We start from the raw sequence: 20,150 nt of genomic DNA, 5'->3' as shown, positions 1-20,150 counted from the left end.
CCACTGATGGTCTCAGAAACAGAAAATCAGGCAGATTCACCTTTTTGATGAATACTATTAAACAAAAACAAGTTTAGTAATTTTAGATTACCACATGGAGAATGCCATTTCTAAAGTGAGCACAAGCCCCCAAGCAGTCATCTACCCACACACACAAAGAGAGGAATACAACAGAGTATAGCCATCCTCTTTTATTTTTACATACTGTTACCCTCTCAGGGTAACAGTATGTAAAAATAAATCCAAATACACAAATCTAAAATGCAAAGATCAGAAATCATCATACAACTTACCTATCAAATGACGTAGATTTCCATACAAAATCAACAACAAAGTTGGATGTACATTCAGTAGGAACACCCAAATTGGTTTTCATTTCAATTCCAACTTCTTCACTATAGTCTGTTAATAAATTAAGGTATTATTCTCATTTCACTCACTGCAAAAAAAATCCAAAGTCTTTTTAACATTAGTATCTCTATAATCCATTTTCATTACCTATACAGGGTGGTATACAAAATGGCGACACATTAAAATGTTTCCGAAGAAACTCCTTATGTTATGAATTTTTCATGCTCAGATTCTTGGAAAACATTTTTTTAAAACAGTTACTGGAAAACTATTTCTTCACAGTTTTTTTAACAGACCGTGTAGGTCTGTTGAAAAAACTATTGAAGGAAAAGCCACATGGTTTCAAGTCTGGATGGCAAAAAGTACCAGAAGTTGTGACAATCAGGGTAACAGTATGACAATATCAAGGGCAAAAAACAGTGTGCAAAAAAAAATTAAATTTGGCATCAGCTGTATGTGACATGGCATCATCTTGCATAAACCCCTGGGTATCCACAGGAATTGAGTTGCCACAAACTGCAGTAGAAAGTCATACTGAAACATATATACATGTACTGCTGTATGTTAGCAATTTCACTGAAGTTTTAATTAAACCATGACTTGGCAGGGCTATCCACATAGTGACTTTTCTCTCCATGAAGCAGGTGGGATGGTTATGGTTCTGCTTCCCAAAAACCATATATGTTCTACTTGTTCACAGTCCCATCCCAATAAAAATAAGCTTCATATGAAAACCAGGTGTTGTGGAACACTGCATTTCTCTCCTTTCCCCATCCAGCAAATTAAAGTCTTCTCTGCTTATTATTTCAGAAAATTTACGTGGCACTATAATCTTGTAAGGGGACATTTTCAAATCCAACGAAAACAGAGCTACTCCAGGTTTGTAAGCTTCTTTTCTCTTTGGCTTTCCTAGACCAAGCTGGATTGCAACTCAGAGGGCTTCATTTTCTGGAGAACAAACACTGGCCATGCAAGGATGTTTTCATTCCTTTACAAGCATTCCGCTGCAAATTGCTGGGATAAGTAAAATATTGTACTTCATGCAGATGTTCAATGAGTTAAAAAAATAAACTAAAAATCTTTTCTGTGTAGCAGTTACTCTTCTTTTTTTGTGGGGGAGGGGGGGGGACATTAGCTTATTTACTATATTACAGACAGCTGCTAATTTTAACAAAAATTTAATTAATAGTTTATTTTTAATTCATGGTACACATGTGTCAACATTACATGTGCCATCCTTTAACTTCAAAAATACTGAATATTTTGATCATTTATGAAATTATTAGGTGGTATGGCAGGAAATGATAAAAATATACACCAGCATTTATTAAATGCCATTCATATTTTATGTGTCCACTAACAACTTTAAATCATTATAAATTTGGGCTTTCTGCAGCTTACAATTCTGTTCTATGTTTCACTCTCACAAATGAAGGAGAAATATAAATAAAAAAAAATTGTCTGGCATCAGCTTTAGATTAACATGCTCTTCAAAGTGTACCAGTTTTACTTTTTGATTCAGGATCTTTACTGTTTGAGGTATGACTTTAAATTAATAAAGCAGTGAATTTTGAGTATAACTTGAAAGCAAAGTATAAATATGTTGCATAAACATGTTGGCATGAACTTTCATTTGCTGCATTAGCAATTTCAAGATCGCTTGGCCATTCTTTAGCTTTTAATAATAGTGAATACAAGTGTGGTTTCTTCCATATCTTTCTATACATTAAAATAATTTTCCTCCTAATGATATTTATTCAGCCAATGGGAAAAGAGATGTGCGTTACATGGTAATACATAACAAATACAAAAATACGTAACAGAAGCTTGTTTTACTGTGCTAAAACAAACTTCTGTTTAATCGTGGTCAAGCGCTATGTTTATCTAACTTGACCCATGCAGTACCATTCTTGATGGCGCCTCCGTAGCCAGGTGGGAAGGAGCAGCAGTGCATAGCACACGCTTCTTGATTAGACCGGGGTTCGAGCCCGTCACCACCAAATATGGAGGATGCGGAAAGGTCAGGGAATGACCACCGCATATCCCGGAGCAATATGGCCTTAGTTGCTAATGCTCCTAAAAAAAAAAAAAAAAAAAAAAAAACCAAACCATTCTTGATTTTCATATGTAACATATTTAAATAAACTGAATGCAACAAGGCATAATATTTTAACAGTTTAAGATTCTATATCAATATAATATCAGTGTAGATACACCATTGACAACTCATAAAGAAAAACTACAATCGTAGTGTGAAAGGCACCCACCGATGAAAAGCCAACTAGCTTTTTTTGAAACAGTGCCATCTGGGTAGTGATGCCCACCGAGAATAAGTGACAATAGTCTTTTCTATTAGTGAAACGTTACTTATTCGAGGTAGTGCAATACAGGGTAACTCGAAGGATAGGCACAATATGAGATACAGATGGAATGATGCCTTTCACACTATGATCGTAGTCTTTCTTTAAGAATTGTGTAGGATGTATCTATACCTATATTATCTAGATATAGTAATGTATTTATGTATTCATAGCTGAGGAAGAAACACACACACACACACACACACACACACACACACACACACACACACACACACACACACACACACACACACACACACACACACACACACACACACACACACACACACACACACACACACACACACAGGATTGAAAGCTTCTGTAAGTATTTTATTTTATTTTATCAAAAGAAGCGAGCGCAGAGAGCAGGGGGCAAAGCCCCCCCCTAGTAACTATAAAAATAGCTTGACATTCTTCAGAACAAAGAATTAATATCAAATTTTGTGTAAAGTTATAAATATATAACTAAGCCACTTGACATGTTAGAAGTTTATAGGAATGTAATAATGTCGAGAGCAAGGAACATTTCATTGGCAAAAAAAAGTTTTAAAGCCTGGTAAGATGTCCATGATGATAACAAACAGAGCAGGCCACCATAGGAATTGGGGGAACTGCTTTGAAAGGACGAGGGTAATATGCTTACGTCAGTAATCTGGTTTGTCAGACAAACAATTAACTATGAGAATTATGGCTAAAGGGTTATATGTTCAGAAACAATTACTTATTCTAAAAGAAAAGCTGAATATGAGTGTTAAGAATATGACATGCATTTTTAATGAAAATGTAAACAGTAAAACCGTGAACAATATTGTTTTGATTTTTCAACAGACCCTAGACAAAATATCTCATTTTTCAAAAAAAAAAAAAAAAACAGTAATGATAAAACTGTTTCTAATGTGACTTGAAAACAGCCAAAGTTTACAATGAAAAATTTAATTATACCTGAATTCCTGGAAAGCATACATATTATATTTACAAGTGAAAAATTAATTACTTGTTTCTTTGACATCAATGGCATTACTGTGCAAAATAACTTATTCCATAGCTGATCAGGAAAATAGATAAGTTGAAGGCTAAAGTGTCTGAAAGGTTTTAGGCAAACTGAAAAGAGTGAAGACTCCAGCCTAATGATGCTGCTATTACACAAAAATGATTTGAGTAATAGAAGCATCATTGAAATAAGTGTACAAACTCCTAAAAAGAAAACTTTTGACGGAAAAGAAGTTGGGTTCAAATATATTTATTAAAAAAGTCATTCATATTAATTTACCAGCACACATCATATATTGAAATTTACTACAAAAGACAAAATGATATAATTATTATAACAAATAAAGGATACTATCAGGTATTTTGATGACATGGCCAACACCTGACCAAGGCTTATGCAGTTCTCCAAGATATCGAAGTCGTAACTCATCTCCATGCATCAGCCTCATATCTATGGGGGGGGGGGAAGAAAAAATTGTTCTGCTACAAAAATATAAATTTGTTCAATAAATAAATCTTTCATACTCATAAACAAATAAACAAAAAAATTATCTCTAACCCACGAACATTTGTTTGAAATTCTATAAGCATTGCCATAAGATAGAAATTAACCAAATAAAAATGTAATAGTGCAGAGTTTTCAATATTTTTCAGACTAGAATTTTTTTTCTAGCCAGTACTGCTCAATTCTGTATCATTAAAAATTATAATCATAGATGCAGTAGTTTCGTCTCCTTTTCCTTCATTTTTTTAAATTCATAATTCTGATTTTCAGTTGTAAATCTGATTTTCATATTGCTTCAAAAATTTACGATTTTGCTGTGTGAATGCTTCCTACTGATTTTTTATCTGGTCATTAATATTATGAATATTTTAACAATAAATTATTATTCTCAGTCATGGGAGTTAATTTTATTTAAGTTAAAATTCACTTTTTGATAATTTTCTCCCCTTCTAATCAGTAACTTTCCTCAAACGATATCTTGCAAATAAAATGAGAAGCAAACAGACAACCTTTACCAAAGGAGAACAGAAGGAAAAAGCCCTCTCGCTCCAGGAAGCAGCGATTGTCACTTCCATAAACAACTAATGTGTCATAGGAAGCACAGGTAATTATATTCACAAAAATTTTAATGGAAATCTACCCAAGGCATTCTGACCATGGATCTGTCCAAAGTTAAGTGTTTGATGAAGTTTGCTGCTACCAACACACACTTTAGGGATGTCCTGAAAGGTATCAAATACAGCAGGATTGAAAAAAATAATAAAAAAATAAAATAAATACTTCTTACATAAAATATATATTTCATTCCCCCATCCAACAGAGACTTTTCAGTCTAGTAATTTCTGATAAATGCCTGCAGATCAGTTTCCAGTTAAGAAGACAATTGTAAAAGGGAACAGAAATTAATTCAGAATTTATTATAATTTAAATCACAAATAAATTTCAAATAATTGACAAGCCCGGGAACGTCCTTGACTAAACTGAAAGATTTCTTTATTCTAGCACACATTAACAGGTGGTAGATGACTTTCATCAACCGGTGAAATACCACCACTTTGCTTATTGGAGGCTTGAAGTGGTGAAACCCATGTTTAGTCTCTAGAGCAAAGTTTCCGGCACCCCCCCCCCCCATACTTCTCCTTCAACCCATGCACGGTACTAAGTACTATAGGTTTTGATACCTTTCGTGTTTGGGGTTTTCATAAAAAAAAAAAAAAAACATTAACATCAGTTGCAGATATACAAAAATACTGAAATAATTCCACTCAATTTTTCCTTTTCATTAATGAAAGTTACAGCATTCATTTTTATTCCAAAAACCTCTCTAAAGTTACACTCTAGTGCCCCTAGTCGCAGCATGTACATCACAGCACTACACAGATGAAACGTGTAAATAGTAACCCAAAGTATATACATTCTCTCTCTCTCTCTCTCTCTCTCTCTCTCTCTCTCTCTCTCTCTCTCTCTCTCTCTCTCACACACACACTTGAATGATGCCTAACATCATCTAAAATATCATCCTTTCTCAAAAGCAGAACCACCTCTCTAAGCATGCAGGAAACAGGTAATCATCTATTGTCATTTTAACGGTAATTAAACAGTCAAAAGCCAATATAGCTGTACATTACTCAAAAAATATTTTACTCAAAAGATCTCAATATACATTTCTCTCTTTTAAATTCCCAGTTGCCATGTGCTCCACATTCATGACTGCAGAGCTACCAAAAGATCCAGTGGCAAAAGAATGAAGTATTTATTTACAACAATGTGTGCTTTGGCCGATATGTTATGTTTTTCAACAATGTGTGCACGCATATTAAACAAATATATAATTTTACAAGTAATAAATCTTAAAGGAATAAAATATTACTTGGGCGAGTGTAAGCTATGCAATTAACTAATAACACAAAGCCTCTTCGAGAAATATGAAACAAATCAAAGCGTTTGTTATTTCAGTTAATAAAGTTCACTGCATATCATTCTCTATGCTCAAGTTAAGCAACAATTTTGTCTATGAAAATTACAGTTGACAGAGTTGAAGATTATAAAGGTAACCCTTGTATAACACTGTTATTAGGTCCCTGTAAAATGTCATGCTGCACGAAACCGTGTTATACAGGACTAAGAAAAAGTACAAAGGGGGATATGTTCCAAAACTAAAAAAAAATACACCATTCTAGATTTCACGTATCTTCTGCTTTCTTTAAAAATTCAGTAAGCTGGGTTTGTTTGCTTTTGCTTGATAAATCTGTGAATTTCATCGTATGGAACTAAGCATTTTTGAAGCTCTCTTTTGAACTTTGGGCTCCTTTCATTCAAGAATCTGCATTCAAAAAATAAGATTCTAACTGCTCGGCTAACTTTATGCCTTCCCTTATGCTTTTTAGTGTAAAATTTGGAAGTTTAGAATTTTCATCTGAATTCATTTGATCTCCGATGCCATTTGCATCAAATCCGCTACGCCGGCTTCTTTTTTCTACCAGTTATTCTTGACTGTCTTCAGTAATCATATCTTTTTTAGGAGCATCGGGAAATAAGGCCATGTTAGTCTGTGTATACTATCTATAAATTGTGCATGTCCTGAGGTCAATTTTCTGTTTTGCTGGACGAAAAACCTGAGTTTCGGGGGGGGGGGGGGGGGGGGAAGAGACCATGCTACCCTCGCTAGACTAACTCAGCCATGTCGTGGAAAAGACCCATAAAAATTCCTCCCTTCCTCAACAGGATTTGAACTTGGGACTTTTCCAACCGGTTGGGGAGGAGGGCGATTCTATCAACCATGCTACCCACGAGGGCTTCAATAGTCATATCATTAAAACCTTCCCCTCCTACCAACGTAGCAAGTTCTACAATCGCATAGATTCCGTTTTCTGCCCGTTCAATCATATTTCCTGAATGAACTGACTCTGGCCACACATTTTTCCACACACATTTAACGTTGACAGTTTTACTTCTTTCAGCGATAAAGCTATGATTCTGATACAGTCCAAAATTGAGAAATGTTTCCATGCCTCTATTACTTCAATAGATTCAGAATCAATTTTTTCCAAAATCCATTGTAAATATTTTCTGATGGAATGAGATTTAAAGGTAGACATAATGCCTTGATCTACTGGCTGAATGAAAGAAGTTGTATTAACCCAGTACAACTGTGGCAGTAGGAACATAACTTCAACGTTTGGATGACTTAAATCTTCTGGATGGCCTGGTATGCTATCCAATAGTAATAAAACTTTGAAATACAGAGTTTTTCCACAAGTTCAATAGCACAGACGTGACATGGGGATTTCCCAACAAAACAAAATGCAGGGATTTCTCAATAATTTTGTTTGACTAGCGATGATTCAACAGCAGTGATTCAAATAGAGTGAAAAATGTTGAAAAATTACATCCAACATAATAGCAGGGTTTACCAAAATTCTCTAACCATGTTATATAAGTACTGTGTTGTGCAAGGATTTCTGCAATTCATCAATCGTGTTGTAGAAGTACCGTGTTATACAGGGGTTGCCTATAATTCATTTGTTACACAAACTGCAATAATATTTGATAAGTCTATTTTATCTACAATTAGTAATGCGAGAAAAGGAAGGCATAAGTGTAACACATTACAATTTTCCATTCCTTTTGATATTAGCCAAGTATGTGTATAGTGGTGTGAATCAATACTTTTGAGTGGTATTTAAATTAGCTGAATGCTTCAGAATACATGAGCAAATTATTTTAAATATTTACATTCCTCCCAAGGAATGCAGATATTTAAAATGAAATTCAGAAATACTTGCACACACTAATTAAATACCAGACTTTGCATTATCACAACAAACATTTTGCAATGACCACAGCCATTCTATACTTTACCACATAAATAATATTATCCCTCTTTTCCATATTGCATTCCATTACATCACTACATAAACTACACTGTTGTGCTAGCCACAATCACATTATCTCTCTCACTCTAAGCATTGTCACCAAACAACATAGTTTTTACAACTAACTTTTCAATGCTGAGAGAGTATATTGCATTTCAGTAAGTGTGCTAAAATAAACAGCATGAATACTTAAAGAAAAAAATACTATTCAACCTTCATTAAAAAAAAAGTGCAATATTAGTTTGTTTTATCATTATAAATGTTAGGTATGACTATATAAGTTCCCAATATAACTTTTTAAACAAAATTTATTAATGAAGTAACAATATTGGATAAAGATCTATTGCCATTTTTATTCTTGGAAAGAAACTGCTATCTTAACATGCATAAAATAAATATCATTAAAACTAAGAATGCATCATCAGTCTCTATAAGGGAGGGAAAATGGAGCTGCCACTGTTCAATTTCTAAGAGTAACCCAAGAGATTAAGCTGCATTTAAAAATTAATATACTAATATTTCAACTGCAATACTCAAAGTAGAATGCATTCCCTTGGCTACCAACTCTTGAGAAGTGGCACCCCATTTCTAGCTGCTGATTTCAAAGATGATGCAGTATGGTAATCTCCTAATTTAAGCATTCATCTGTTATGTGTATGCTTCAAACAAGAAGCTGGAGATTTTGAACTTATACTTTATATTCTACCATTATCTTTTTATTTTCTAGAACTTTGTGTTAAGAAAGAAACTTATGAAAAACAACAGATATCATCAAAACTAAGAATGCATTTTTTAATGTAATATTATTACTTTATTAAATAAATCTGTATATATTGTTGTAGTTATTAATCTAAGTCTGTGTGACACATTTATTGGACTTTGATCTTATTATAGATGCCAAATTTAAGAAATTAATGCAATCTGGTAAACTGCATTTTATGAGAAAGGTTAATTATGAAACAGCAGCCTGTGTGCTGGAATGGAATGCTATTACACTGGCCCTAAGAAAGAGCAAATGGAAGAAAACTGCTAGTGATGAAAAAACCCCAAAAAAGATAACTCTACAGGTATTTGTGATGTTTTAAAGGGTCAACTTTGAAAAGAAGACAAGGTAGGAAATTTCTATTTCTATGAAAGCAACCACTATTTAAAAAAAAAAAAAAAAGTTATCATCACTGAACTTCAATTTTAGTTCCACATTCACCTTCAGTGGTGCTACTGGCCACTGTCTATGCCTAACATGATTACTATGTGCTCCTGGATTTTATGTTGAAAATGTATTAAAAAGAGTTATGATTTTCTTAGTGATCACTTTGTTAAAGTAACTTTCGTAGTAGGGTTTTCACAATACCAGGTAGTATTTAACTACTTATAGGCATGTGTTTATTTTGACAATTGAAGCATTCTTAGTTCTATCAGTCACCGGTTTGTTTGCCTGTGGTACAGCGTAGAGTAGATAAAATAGCCAGATAAAATGTTAAATACTTAACATTTTATCTGGCTATTTTATAAAATTTATTCATTGGGGCTAAGCCTGTACAAATCAACATGAAAATATGTTTAAGCAAATTAAAAAATCATTAATATATTGGACATTAGCTAGACATTGAGAGAGGAAGAGGGATAATAGCACCACCTCACTGAATATATATATATATATATATATATAAAAAAAAAAAAAAAAAAACTTAAATAGTGCAAAACTAATTGATGACTCCAGGTAACACCCACTTTTAGTTTTGGTTTCGATTTCCCTTCTCTACAAGCCTATGGTATCAACACCCATTTTTACTAACGCTTACTTATACCAGAACCCTTTCTTTAAGGCTGGGCCTTACACACCCAATAAATTCAGTATTTTTAATGACTTTTTTTACACTTTTTATTTTTATATTGTATTTTTCTATTTTTTTCCCCGTTCGTAAAACTATTAGTGTAATACGAGGGTGATACGAACGCTCCGACTATCCTGCATCCTATTGCTATTTTCGCCTTCTTTTGACCATCCTTTTCTCCCCTTCTCCTCCTCAAGAATCTTACCATTTGTTTGTCAACACTTTCTGATCAAATTTCTCTGCTGTATATTTGAATTTTTACATTTTTTTACCACGTTAATTTAATTACTTTTTACGCTTTCCTCACGATACAAACATTTATATTATATTTTCACATTACACTTTTGTAAATTTGTATTAAATTTAAAAATTACATTATTAACTTAATTTTTACACTGCGTTGGGACTACCTTGTCTGTTAGAATTACGATAAAGGCTGCATATTTGCTATCACCCCTTTTCTAATACTATAGACAAGTTTGGAAGCGTAATGCTTGTTTGTTTGTTATTTGGTTTTTAGGAGCATTAGCAACTAAGGCCATATTGCTCCGGGGATATGCGGTGGTCACGGACTCGAACCCAGGTCTACACACTGCTGCTCCTACCCACCTGGCTACGGAGGTGCCGAAGCTTAATGCCTGATACACGGTCAGGAGTAGTCCCCTAATGAAATTCCTGGCTATGTATCATCTTTTCAATTACTGTATTCAGATTTTGCATATTTGCCATCCCTTGATTCGACCTCTTGCTAAAATTGACCTCCCATATCTGAATACAGTGTTATTTATTTATTATTTTTTATTTATTTGTATAAAATTATTTTTGTATATTGTTTGCTTCCTCAGTCCCAGTTCATTTTTGTACTAAGTTTTTCAAATTCTTTCACTTTTTCACCACTTCCACTTCCAGTTTCTACCATCCCTTAAACTTCTCTTAGTTCAGGCACTTTGTGCATTTTTCATTTCCATTTTCACAGACACCTTATTTATGTTACACACTACACATTTTTTATATCCTTTTGCTTCCTTTACTGCTGCGTTGCGCATTTTGGAGCATTAGACATATGATAACTTTTGTTATTTTCCTTTTTCTGCTTATTTTGCTTCTTAACAGTTTAAATATATATGTATGAAGTAATCCTATGGTGAGCGAGCTAGAGATGTCTGAAATATCTGGTAGCTACAAAATCATCGTAGCACAACAGAATGCTAATGGAGATGTCGGGCCCGGCAGGGGAAGCGCCACGGCTTCCCAGGTGGTCAACTTGTGAAATCCTTATTGTAGAATCGGGACATGGAACTTATGAACAATGCTGAAATGTGGAAAGCTGGAGAATGTAAAAAGAGAAATGCACAAGAATAGTACTGATGTGATTGGAGTGGCAGAGACAAGATGGAGCGAAGTAGGTGAATTTGTAAGTGGATACTATAAAGTTGTGCACTCTGGAAGTAGTGGCAGTCAGGGTGGCGTGGCAATAATTATGACAAAAAGATTCACGAGAGCACTAGTAGATGAGGAATCGTTGTGACACAGACTTATCATGGTAAGATTTGCAGCAAATCTGGTTGACATGGTAATTATACAAGTTTACATGCCAACCTCAAATATTGCTGATGAATTAGTTGAGGAGACATGTGAACAGTTGGAAGAATTAATACGGAAAAACCAGTGTGTGGTTTATTTTATAAGTTGATTCCCTATTCTGTCATTATACTGAATGATGAACAAAAAACACCTTTAGTAATAACAGTTTTGCTATCCAAAAATACCGTAGTTATTTTCCAGCTTCATTCCACAAAAATGAAGGATTTCATTCCCACAAATTTAATTTCACCGACGCAATCTGCAAAACTTTACTTTGTGTAGTAATAAAATTTTGTTACTGAAATGCAACAGGTAACAACAAACAGTAAATATGGATAGCAATCTTATTAGTGGTAAAACAAAGTATTCTTAATATATGAATAATGAAGACCTTAAATCAAATTGCAGTAATTTGCATACTAAATTAACAGATGCATCTGAGTGAAGTGACAAAATGGTTGAAGACTTGAAATTATTAAAAAAATAAATAAAAAATAGTTTTCGGATCCCAATATATCTGTTAAAATTTGTGAACACATAAATGCCATACAAAATACCGCATTTTGTTTTTGAGTCTTCCTGTTTTTGATGCAACTGGAGGATGTTTTTTTTTTTTTTTTTTTTAATTAAAATTTATTAAGAATTATTTAAGATCTACAGTGCCTTAGGAAGGCCTTAATGATTACAAAACTTGCAGGCTGTAAAGGAAGTGGGAGTACAGGTGGATAGAAGCTGCAGTCAATGGCAAGAAACCACAATACTCGACTACCATTTGGACCAGAAGCAAGCTTTCTACTCTTAATCTGTTCACAACTGAGATTAACAGTTATTCATGGACTGATTACTAACTGTTTTACAAATGTAACGTTGACTCATGAGAAAAATCCTTTGGCAGTTCGCAAGATGACTGCAGGGCAGGAGGCAAAGGGTTGTGAATAATGTTATTTTTTAGATTCAGCTAATGTAAGAAACCCATTTCTTATGTTTATGTTATACTGCCAACCCATCGCAGTCATTGGGGTGGGCTGGCAATGAAAATGACAAACAGATAGAGAGTGTGATGTCAAAATCAGTAGAGTAGTTAATGACCAGACCAAAAGCTTCTTCAGCTGACTCAGATAGACTTCAGGGATGGTCAGAAAAGCAACAGCTATGTTTTAATGCAGCAGAGGAAGATTTGGAGGTGGAGGCTACAATATGGTTGGACATGATGTTCTCCAAGTAGTGTAGACTATTCGCAAGAAAAGACCACCATATCCTATCAACGGCATATTGAACTTTCGCTTGTAGAGATAGAGAAGTCACAATCCCACTGTACAAAAAGCAACTGTAAGACCACACTTGGACTACTGTGTTCAAGTATGAGAACATCGGAAGAGGAACACAGTTTCTGAAAGTGTTCAAAAAATGGGCAACATGCCAATCTCACTAGGCATTGAGTATGTGAGCTACAAAGTTTGGTAACTTAGTAGGTGTCTTAGAGAAGATTTGATGAAGGTGTATAAGGCTCTGAGAGGTGAAAGTAAAATGAATAAGGATGAAATTTTCAATGTTGTGATTCTGAAACTAGGATTCATATATTCAAATTACAGAGGAAGAGGTTTAGACTGGATTGCAGGAAGTTTTCTTTTAGCCAGAAAGTTCTTAATTACTGGAATAAGTTGGCTCCATAGGTGAAGTTTGAATTTTCTGAAAGCTCAGAAAATTCAAACTTCAGCTGAATAAAAGAAGTTAAATAGGTAGTTTATTTTATTTCCTTTTTTTTTTTTTTCTGTTGGTCTAGCAAAATCACAGACCTTTCTTGCACCATATAGCTAATACTAATACCATTTCGACAAAAAGCAAGCTTTCTACTCTCAACCTGTTAATAAGTTTGGATTAGTGACTTCTTTATAATTGTTGGAACCTTCAGTGTAGACAGATAATGAAGCTGGAGATTTGGATACTAGCCAATTATGATATACATTTTTATCTTGAATGTTTATTGAAAAACCAAAGATTAAATAAAGGACAAAATTTTAGAATGAAGTGAAAATAAAAGATGTTATCTTTACAGGAACAATTTCATTTACGCCATCTGGGCAAACATTGGATCAGAGATTTTTTTTTTTGATTTGGTAATTGTTGGCGCATCGGCTTCTGTGGCCATACTGCACCTCCCAAGGTTTTTGCAGTACTTTGATCCAAGCCCGAGGCGGGAATCGAACCCGCGACCTTTGGGTTGCCGGGCAGGTACTTTACCCACTCGGCTAGCCCAGTCGGCAGGATCAGAGATTTAAAACAGTTATCCAACCAATGAAAAGAGGAATAAAATCATCCAGACCATCCCATTTTACACCCTTGTAATGCAAAATAACATAAAGCTGAGAATGGCCATGGGAGAGACTCCACTGGAGAAGAGACTATCATCACCAAGTTAAGATCTGAGGTGCCTAGAGAACCACTAACATTGACTATGTACTTTGAAAGGCTGTTTGTCAGGATAAAAAACAAATTTCTTTGAAGTTTATTTAGGATTATTTAGTATTCTGATGATAAATAAACAAGCTATGTGAGGTTATTAGTATTCACAAAAAACCTCAGCATCTCGACCAGCTGGTAACACAAAACTGAAGCCAGATGGAGTTGTGAACATTAAAAGTAGCAAGGAAAATTATCTCATCGCTAGGAAAGTAAGGTTGGTGAATGTAGAGTTTCAAATAAAGGAAGCCAAATATTTCTAAACTGGCAACAAATGAATTTGACAAAATGAGAAAGAGAATTTAAGCTGGAGATCAAAAACAGATTTCAAATTAAGAATGGCTCTACATTCCTAATTTGGATTTGCAGCATCCTCCCTTATATACTTATTTCACAATAGCTGGGTTAAATTTTTGAATAATTTACTGAGTAAAGACTGTGAGGCCTACAGAAATTCTCACATAGAGTGGAAGGCATGGGCTTATCAGTATGGTTAAATAACTTGCTGTAATGAGCTACTTTATCTATTATGGCACTGCATCTAATTAATAAGTTACAAAATAACTTATTATAGAACTTTTAATTATTCATAGAACTTTTGCTTACTGTTTGGTTCATTATGTGTTTTCACTACATAACCAGAAAAAAATTACTAAACATGATTTCTTTATGTAGGTAGGCATCATTTCCACTAAATTAAAAGCAATGTTAATATACTGTCAATTCTGCTTTCTCTACATAAATTTGTTTAGGTAGCTTCATACCACTTTATCCTTTTGTACAGATTAGCTGTTTCATAATAGTTCTTGACAGATTTCCAGAGTATACATGGGAGAGACTACCCTCCACATTATTCAACAAAGGCTGCACCTGTGGTTTATGATCAGCAAAAGTTGAGCAACTATTGCACAGTTCACAGTATAAATAGAACCATTACTTTATCACTTGAACACAAATGTCAATCAAACAGATATTTATGCAGAGGAAAAAAAAAAAAAAAAAAAAAACGTTGCAACAAATCTATGAAATGTTTTTCAAGGTTCAGTTTTCATATTAACCTAAATAATTAAAGCTATCATTCTTAATTCTTTTCCTTCAATGAAAAAGATACATTCCATAACAGAATTCTAAGAGGCTAATGTCCGTGCTGTACCTTTTCAAGTCGTGGGAATCTTTGATAACACACATACTAGGACAAATGCAAACTGAAATCCCTAGTTGGATGACTGAACTGTTCTGAGGCAACTTGTTTAAAATTGTACATTTTTAAAAACATGCACACCATAAAACTGAACTCTCAGTATTTTATGGTAAAACATTTCCTCTCCTCACACTCTCACAAAATACACTACCTACTCTCAGAGCTCTTTCTTTTTGCACTCATCTCTAAACCAATGTATGAACAAGCCTCACATTCACAAATCATGCTCACTAATTTTTACCATATCAGAAGGGAAACAACTTCAGACTTCAATTTCATTCTTTTTGCAAGGTATCCACCATGCATAAATCTGCAGACCACTGTATGAGGATTTTCCTTCAGCAGCATAGTCATATCACCCAATCAAGCACTTCATAAATTGCATGCCGGTGTCAATGGCAACTATGGTCCCTTCAGAGCAAAAATTCAGAAATTGTGTTTCTTATTCTTTTCCGATGGTAGCACAAAGGATTACAATGCTACATATAAGCCTTTACAGAAATTTTATTCTTATACTGCTAGATATGAGAAATCCTTCAGGCTGCTGTCAAAAAAAAAAAAAATAAATAAATAAATAAATAAAAATAAAAAATGCTCTACTATGCATTGTAATTTAACACAAACTTAAGAATCTCTGGTACACACATGTACCAGAGATTCTTAAGACAAAACTTCTTTTTCTTGCAACATTCTGAAAGTTTTTCTCTTGCAAACATTTTAAGTACTTCATTATCAAGGAATTGAACCATAAATTTCTTTCAGTTCAGAAAGTTTCTTCTGTTTAAATGGAACATAATCCTTACCTTTACTTTATCCTTGTTTTTCTCTCCCCGCTTCTGGTAGCAATAAGATGATCAATCAATGTCACTGGAGCAAATACCACACCAAACATATCCCAGAAGCACTGTTGTTCTTTAAATACTTCTTACATAAACATAATTTAACTGCCTATTTAACTTGAATGCAATTTCAGACAAAAAAAAAAAAAAAAAGTAATCACAAGCTGTTATACACCGGTCCAAATGGTGTGTGTGCGCGTGCGCGCGCGCACACACACACACACACACACACACGCACGCAAAGATTGTTATGGTTGTATTGAACAAAACTGGCACTCACAAAGAAAGAGGTTGGTAACCCCTGTTCACTGGAACATTAAATTAGCTAAAGATAAATTTCGTACATAATATCCTTGAACACTGTTGTAAGCTATGAGGGTCATTCTGAAACATATTTTGTAATGACTCTCATAAACTGAAACAGTAATAAAGGATCCTAAAAAAATAATAATATTATGGGTATAGTAATTTTCAATATTTGAGATGTTAAACTACCCTAACTGAAAGTAATGGATTGAATGTTCTATTGTTTACTATTAATTTTTCAGCATGATGGGCTAAAATACTTAAACTACCATGAAAACACATATGAATAGGAGTGAGGAGAAAAAAGAAAAGGAAAAAAAAAAAAAATTTTTTTAGAGATCAACAGTTCTTTCAAATTTTGATTAGATTATAAGCTCTTCCATAATATACTAACCTGTATCAGATTTAGCTATTGTGAAATATGCAATTATCTTTTTATTCAGTCCTATATCCCATCGTACCTCGATGTTATCTTGAGTTTGAGATTCCTTCAACTTTTTGTCATAATCTGCTTCCATTTTAACAAGTGGTCCAAAGATATTTTGATACTGATATCCATCTTCATACCTAAACATTTATTTAATAATCAGGCTAATCAAAAATCTTCAAACAGTATATAATGAGAAAATATTGTTAATATTCATTATAGAATGATATAGAATAGTACAGTCAGAAAGATAAAATTACTGAAAAAGAACTCTTCACAACCAACAGTACTTTCAGCTCTATTATCCTGCTTCAAGTAATAAAACCTTTGAAGAGAATTATCTTGCTAACCTCATATTTCAGATACAAAATTCTAAGATGAGATTTAACCTATACAAAGGATGGCAACCTTCCAATTATTTTACTAGTAGTTATGCAACTACCAAATAAGTCGGATAATATATACTGTGTTACATTTCAGGTAGGCTAGATTATCAAATAACATATTTCAAGAATTAAAAAAAAAAAAAAAAAAAAAAATTCTATACAGTATGTGCATTGCATTTATCAAAACGTTACTAAGTGATGAGTAGCATTAGGTGCACAGACTTTTTTCCCCCATAAACTTCTCAAGATGAAATATGGTACAAAGGTGTCTAAAAAGAATATCCTTCTAAATAAATCCCGAAAAGAGTCAGAATTAGTGCATTAAGCCTAAAACTCTTCCAAGAACTAACAAAAATGTAACAAAATGTAACTCACATTTTAGTGTCAACCCAACTTTTCCATCCTGAGTAACATGCAAATGGTCGAATGATTTTGGCCATTTGCATGTTTTCATGCTTTTTCCCACTGCAACAGAAAGAGATGATATCCAACTGCCTCTAAATTTCAGCTGAGAGTCAATAACTGACACCCAAGTATCAGCATATTACAAATGGGCAACAAAACACTGACAAAATAAACTTTATCAGGTCTGAGCTCTAATTCCCTCCCCCCAATAGTTCCTATTCCAGCTCCCTAGTTCTTGTGTCTCATTTCATTGTGAAAATTCCACATACATTTTATTCTTCTGCTCCACTTATTTACTGTGCCTTATGTATCTTGATCAAATTCTTAGTTTCAAAGTTCTGCTCAGAGTGTTTGTGTGTGGGGAACTAAGTATGGTCCAGGGAGATTTTTAAAAAAATCTGTGGATCTACTGCATTAATGATCCACAGTGCCACATTTATAATGAAAAACAAATCTGAATTGTTTCTCCTTCCAGTGAATAAGGCAGGTACCAGAGGTTCGGCTTCAAAATGATGGAACAGCATGTGAAGATTGCTCTCACTGATATACAGGGTGTTTCAAAAATGATGGTCAATAATTTAAAGGTGAAAAGTACAAACTAAAATAAGTAAAAAAATCCCAATGAACATCAAGCCGCAAATGAACCGTTTGAGATAATGCACATTTTCTGTTAAGATCCACCACTGACTATGGGAGCACTCTGGGAGGGAAGTCTGTATTTCTGAGACCTTGTACATGCTGGATATGGTAGGGGTACAGTAATTAGCAACGTAAACTTCACCACACACTGCTATGACTCAGTATACACTCTTGCAGAGCAATCCTCCTTGTCGAAATTTCTGGATTTTGTTCTATTCTTTCTAACACCCTTACCTCAACATCAGGTGTTATACTTCTGGGCCTACCTGCTCGTACTCCATGTGCGAAGCGCCCATGTTCTCTAAGGTGTTGAGGTACCCCTGATGATTGGGCCTGTTGGGCTGCCTTTGGCGGGGAAATGCTTCTTGGTACAATTGTGCAGCCTCGAGAGCCTCGAGTGCACTGCCGTTGACTCTACCATACATGAAGTGCATGTCCGCGTACTCTTCATTGCTGCAACCTCTTTCCATGTTGACTATCCATTGACAAGTATTAGTATGGCTGCTATGTCTCAGAGCATTGAGAAAGGAAGAGAATGAGCATAACCTAACCTAAACAAACAAGTCAGTGGTGGATACCAACTAGAAATGTGCAATATCTTGAAAATGATTCACTTAAGGACCCATGTTTACTAGGCTTTTTTTGCATATCGCAGTCTGTACAGTTCATCTTTAAATTAGTGACCATCACTTTTGAAACACCCTGTATACTACAAACACCTCTTCAGCTCACTAATTTTCTTATTAAACCATCCTTTAATCCTCTGATGTTTATCTCAGCCTTATTCTATAACTTCATCTCCTTGATGGCACAATGCAATTCCAGGATATCAGTTCTGTCTTCATGGTCATAAGTCTGAAACTGGGAAAAGTGACCACAGGACTTACTTTCCATCTGTATCTACACAACTTCTTTACAAATCTGAAAAATCTAAGAAATAGGTTAGGAATTGTTTTTCAAAATCTCCAACTTTAATTCAAGCGCTCCATCAATAAGCTGGAGATAACATAAATAATCAAATAACTTCGCATTTGGCCTTCTAATATCCAATCTCTCATTTTCAAATATTCTACGGTAGATATGCAACTTTTTAGAGAATTACACAAGTAAAGAACCCTTGGCTATACATTCAAATCACAGGCAAAGAAATTTTATTTTAGGCAGCAAAGTTATTAATTATTGGAATACGTAGCCTCTGTGGATGGTTGTGGCTGACAGCTTGGGTAAATTCCATTTACTAAGGTCAGCTAAATAGTTAGCTGCATGAGGATGGAAACATATACACAGTTTATTTTCTTTTTTGGCTGATGCAGCAAAAACATGTGGCATCCTTAGAAGGAATATAAAGGGCTAAACAAAAGGAGACTGAGGATCATATTTATGGTATTCTCAGAATGGACTACAGTTAGAAGTGGGCTGTCTTAGGAATCTGTTCTTGAGTATCCCTTTAGAAGTAGTCAGAGTAGTGTGGGGATGTTACTTATACAGGAATTCTGTCAAAAATTGCAATTTTTATTAGTACTTCTGGGCATACTGACTACATAATTTCTACTAGCAGACCATCTCATTGCAATCATTTTGCTGCTTTGGGCAGTAGGATTGCCCAAAGCAGCAATTTTTTTTCAAACATTCTCACTGAAAAATGGGAATGATTTACTCACACGAAGGCTTAACAGAGAATAAATGAAAAGAAAAATTGAATGGCCCCATGGGATCAAGTGCAGAAAAGACTCCATTCTATATTTACAAATATGAAAGACATACAGAATTGGCATTGCAGTCGTGTGATTTTGTTTTCACAAAAACTCAATACGGCTGCATCAGTCATTCTACAGATGTCACAAAAGAAGTCAGTTTCTTGTCACACACACACCCTTTAGCATGCTGAACATGCTAAAGGGTGTGTGGCAAGAAACTGACTCCTTTTGTGACATACTGGTGACAAAGGCATGCAAGTAAATTTCAAGGCACTTCCAGAAGGAAA

At 34.4% G+C, this 20,150-nt stretch overlaps 1 protein-coding gene across 1 annotated transcript in view; it reads right to left on the bottom strand.

Moving 5' to 3' along the window:
* Upf1 (Upf1 RNA helicase) overlaps window positions 1–20,150 on the bottom strand; it is a 294,032-nt gene that overhangs the window by 195,842 nt on the left and 78,040 nt on the right. The window contains exons 7-9 of the mRNA XM_090376241.1: window positions 16,704–16,876; window positions 4,057–4,155; window positions 294–402 (exon numbers count right to left, since the gene is read on the bottom strand). Coding sequence (XP_090232367.1) covers window positions 294–402; window positions 4,057–4,155; window positions 16,704–16,876 — 381 coding nt within the window. The remainder of the gene's footprint in view (window positions 1–293; window positions 403–4,056; window positions 4,156–16,703; window positions 16,877–20,150) is intronic.

Source organism: Mastigoproctus giganteus, chromosome 1 (assembly GCF_048544385.1).
Source record: "Mastigoproctus giganteus isolate SK-2022 chromosome 1, ASM4854438v1, whole genome shotgun sequence".
NCBI classification, from domain to species: domain Eukaryota; kingdom Metazoa; phylum Arthropoda; class Arachnida; order Uropygi; family Thelyphonidae; genus Mastigoproctus; species Mastigoproctus giganteus.
The sequence above is the reverse complement of the archived record's forward strand: the minus strand, read 5'-3'. Positions and strand labels throughout refer to the sequence as shown.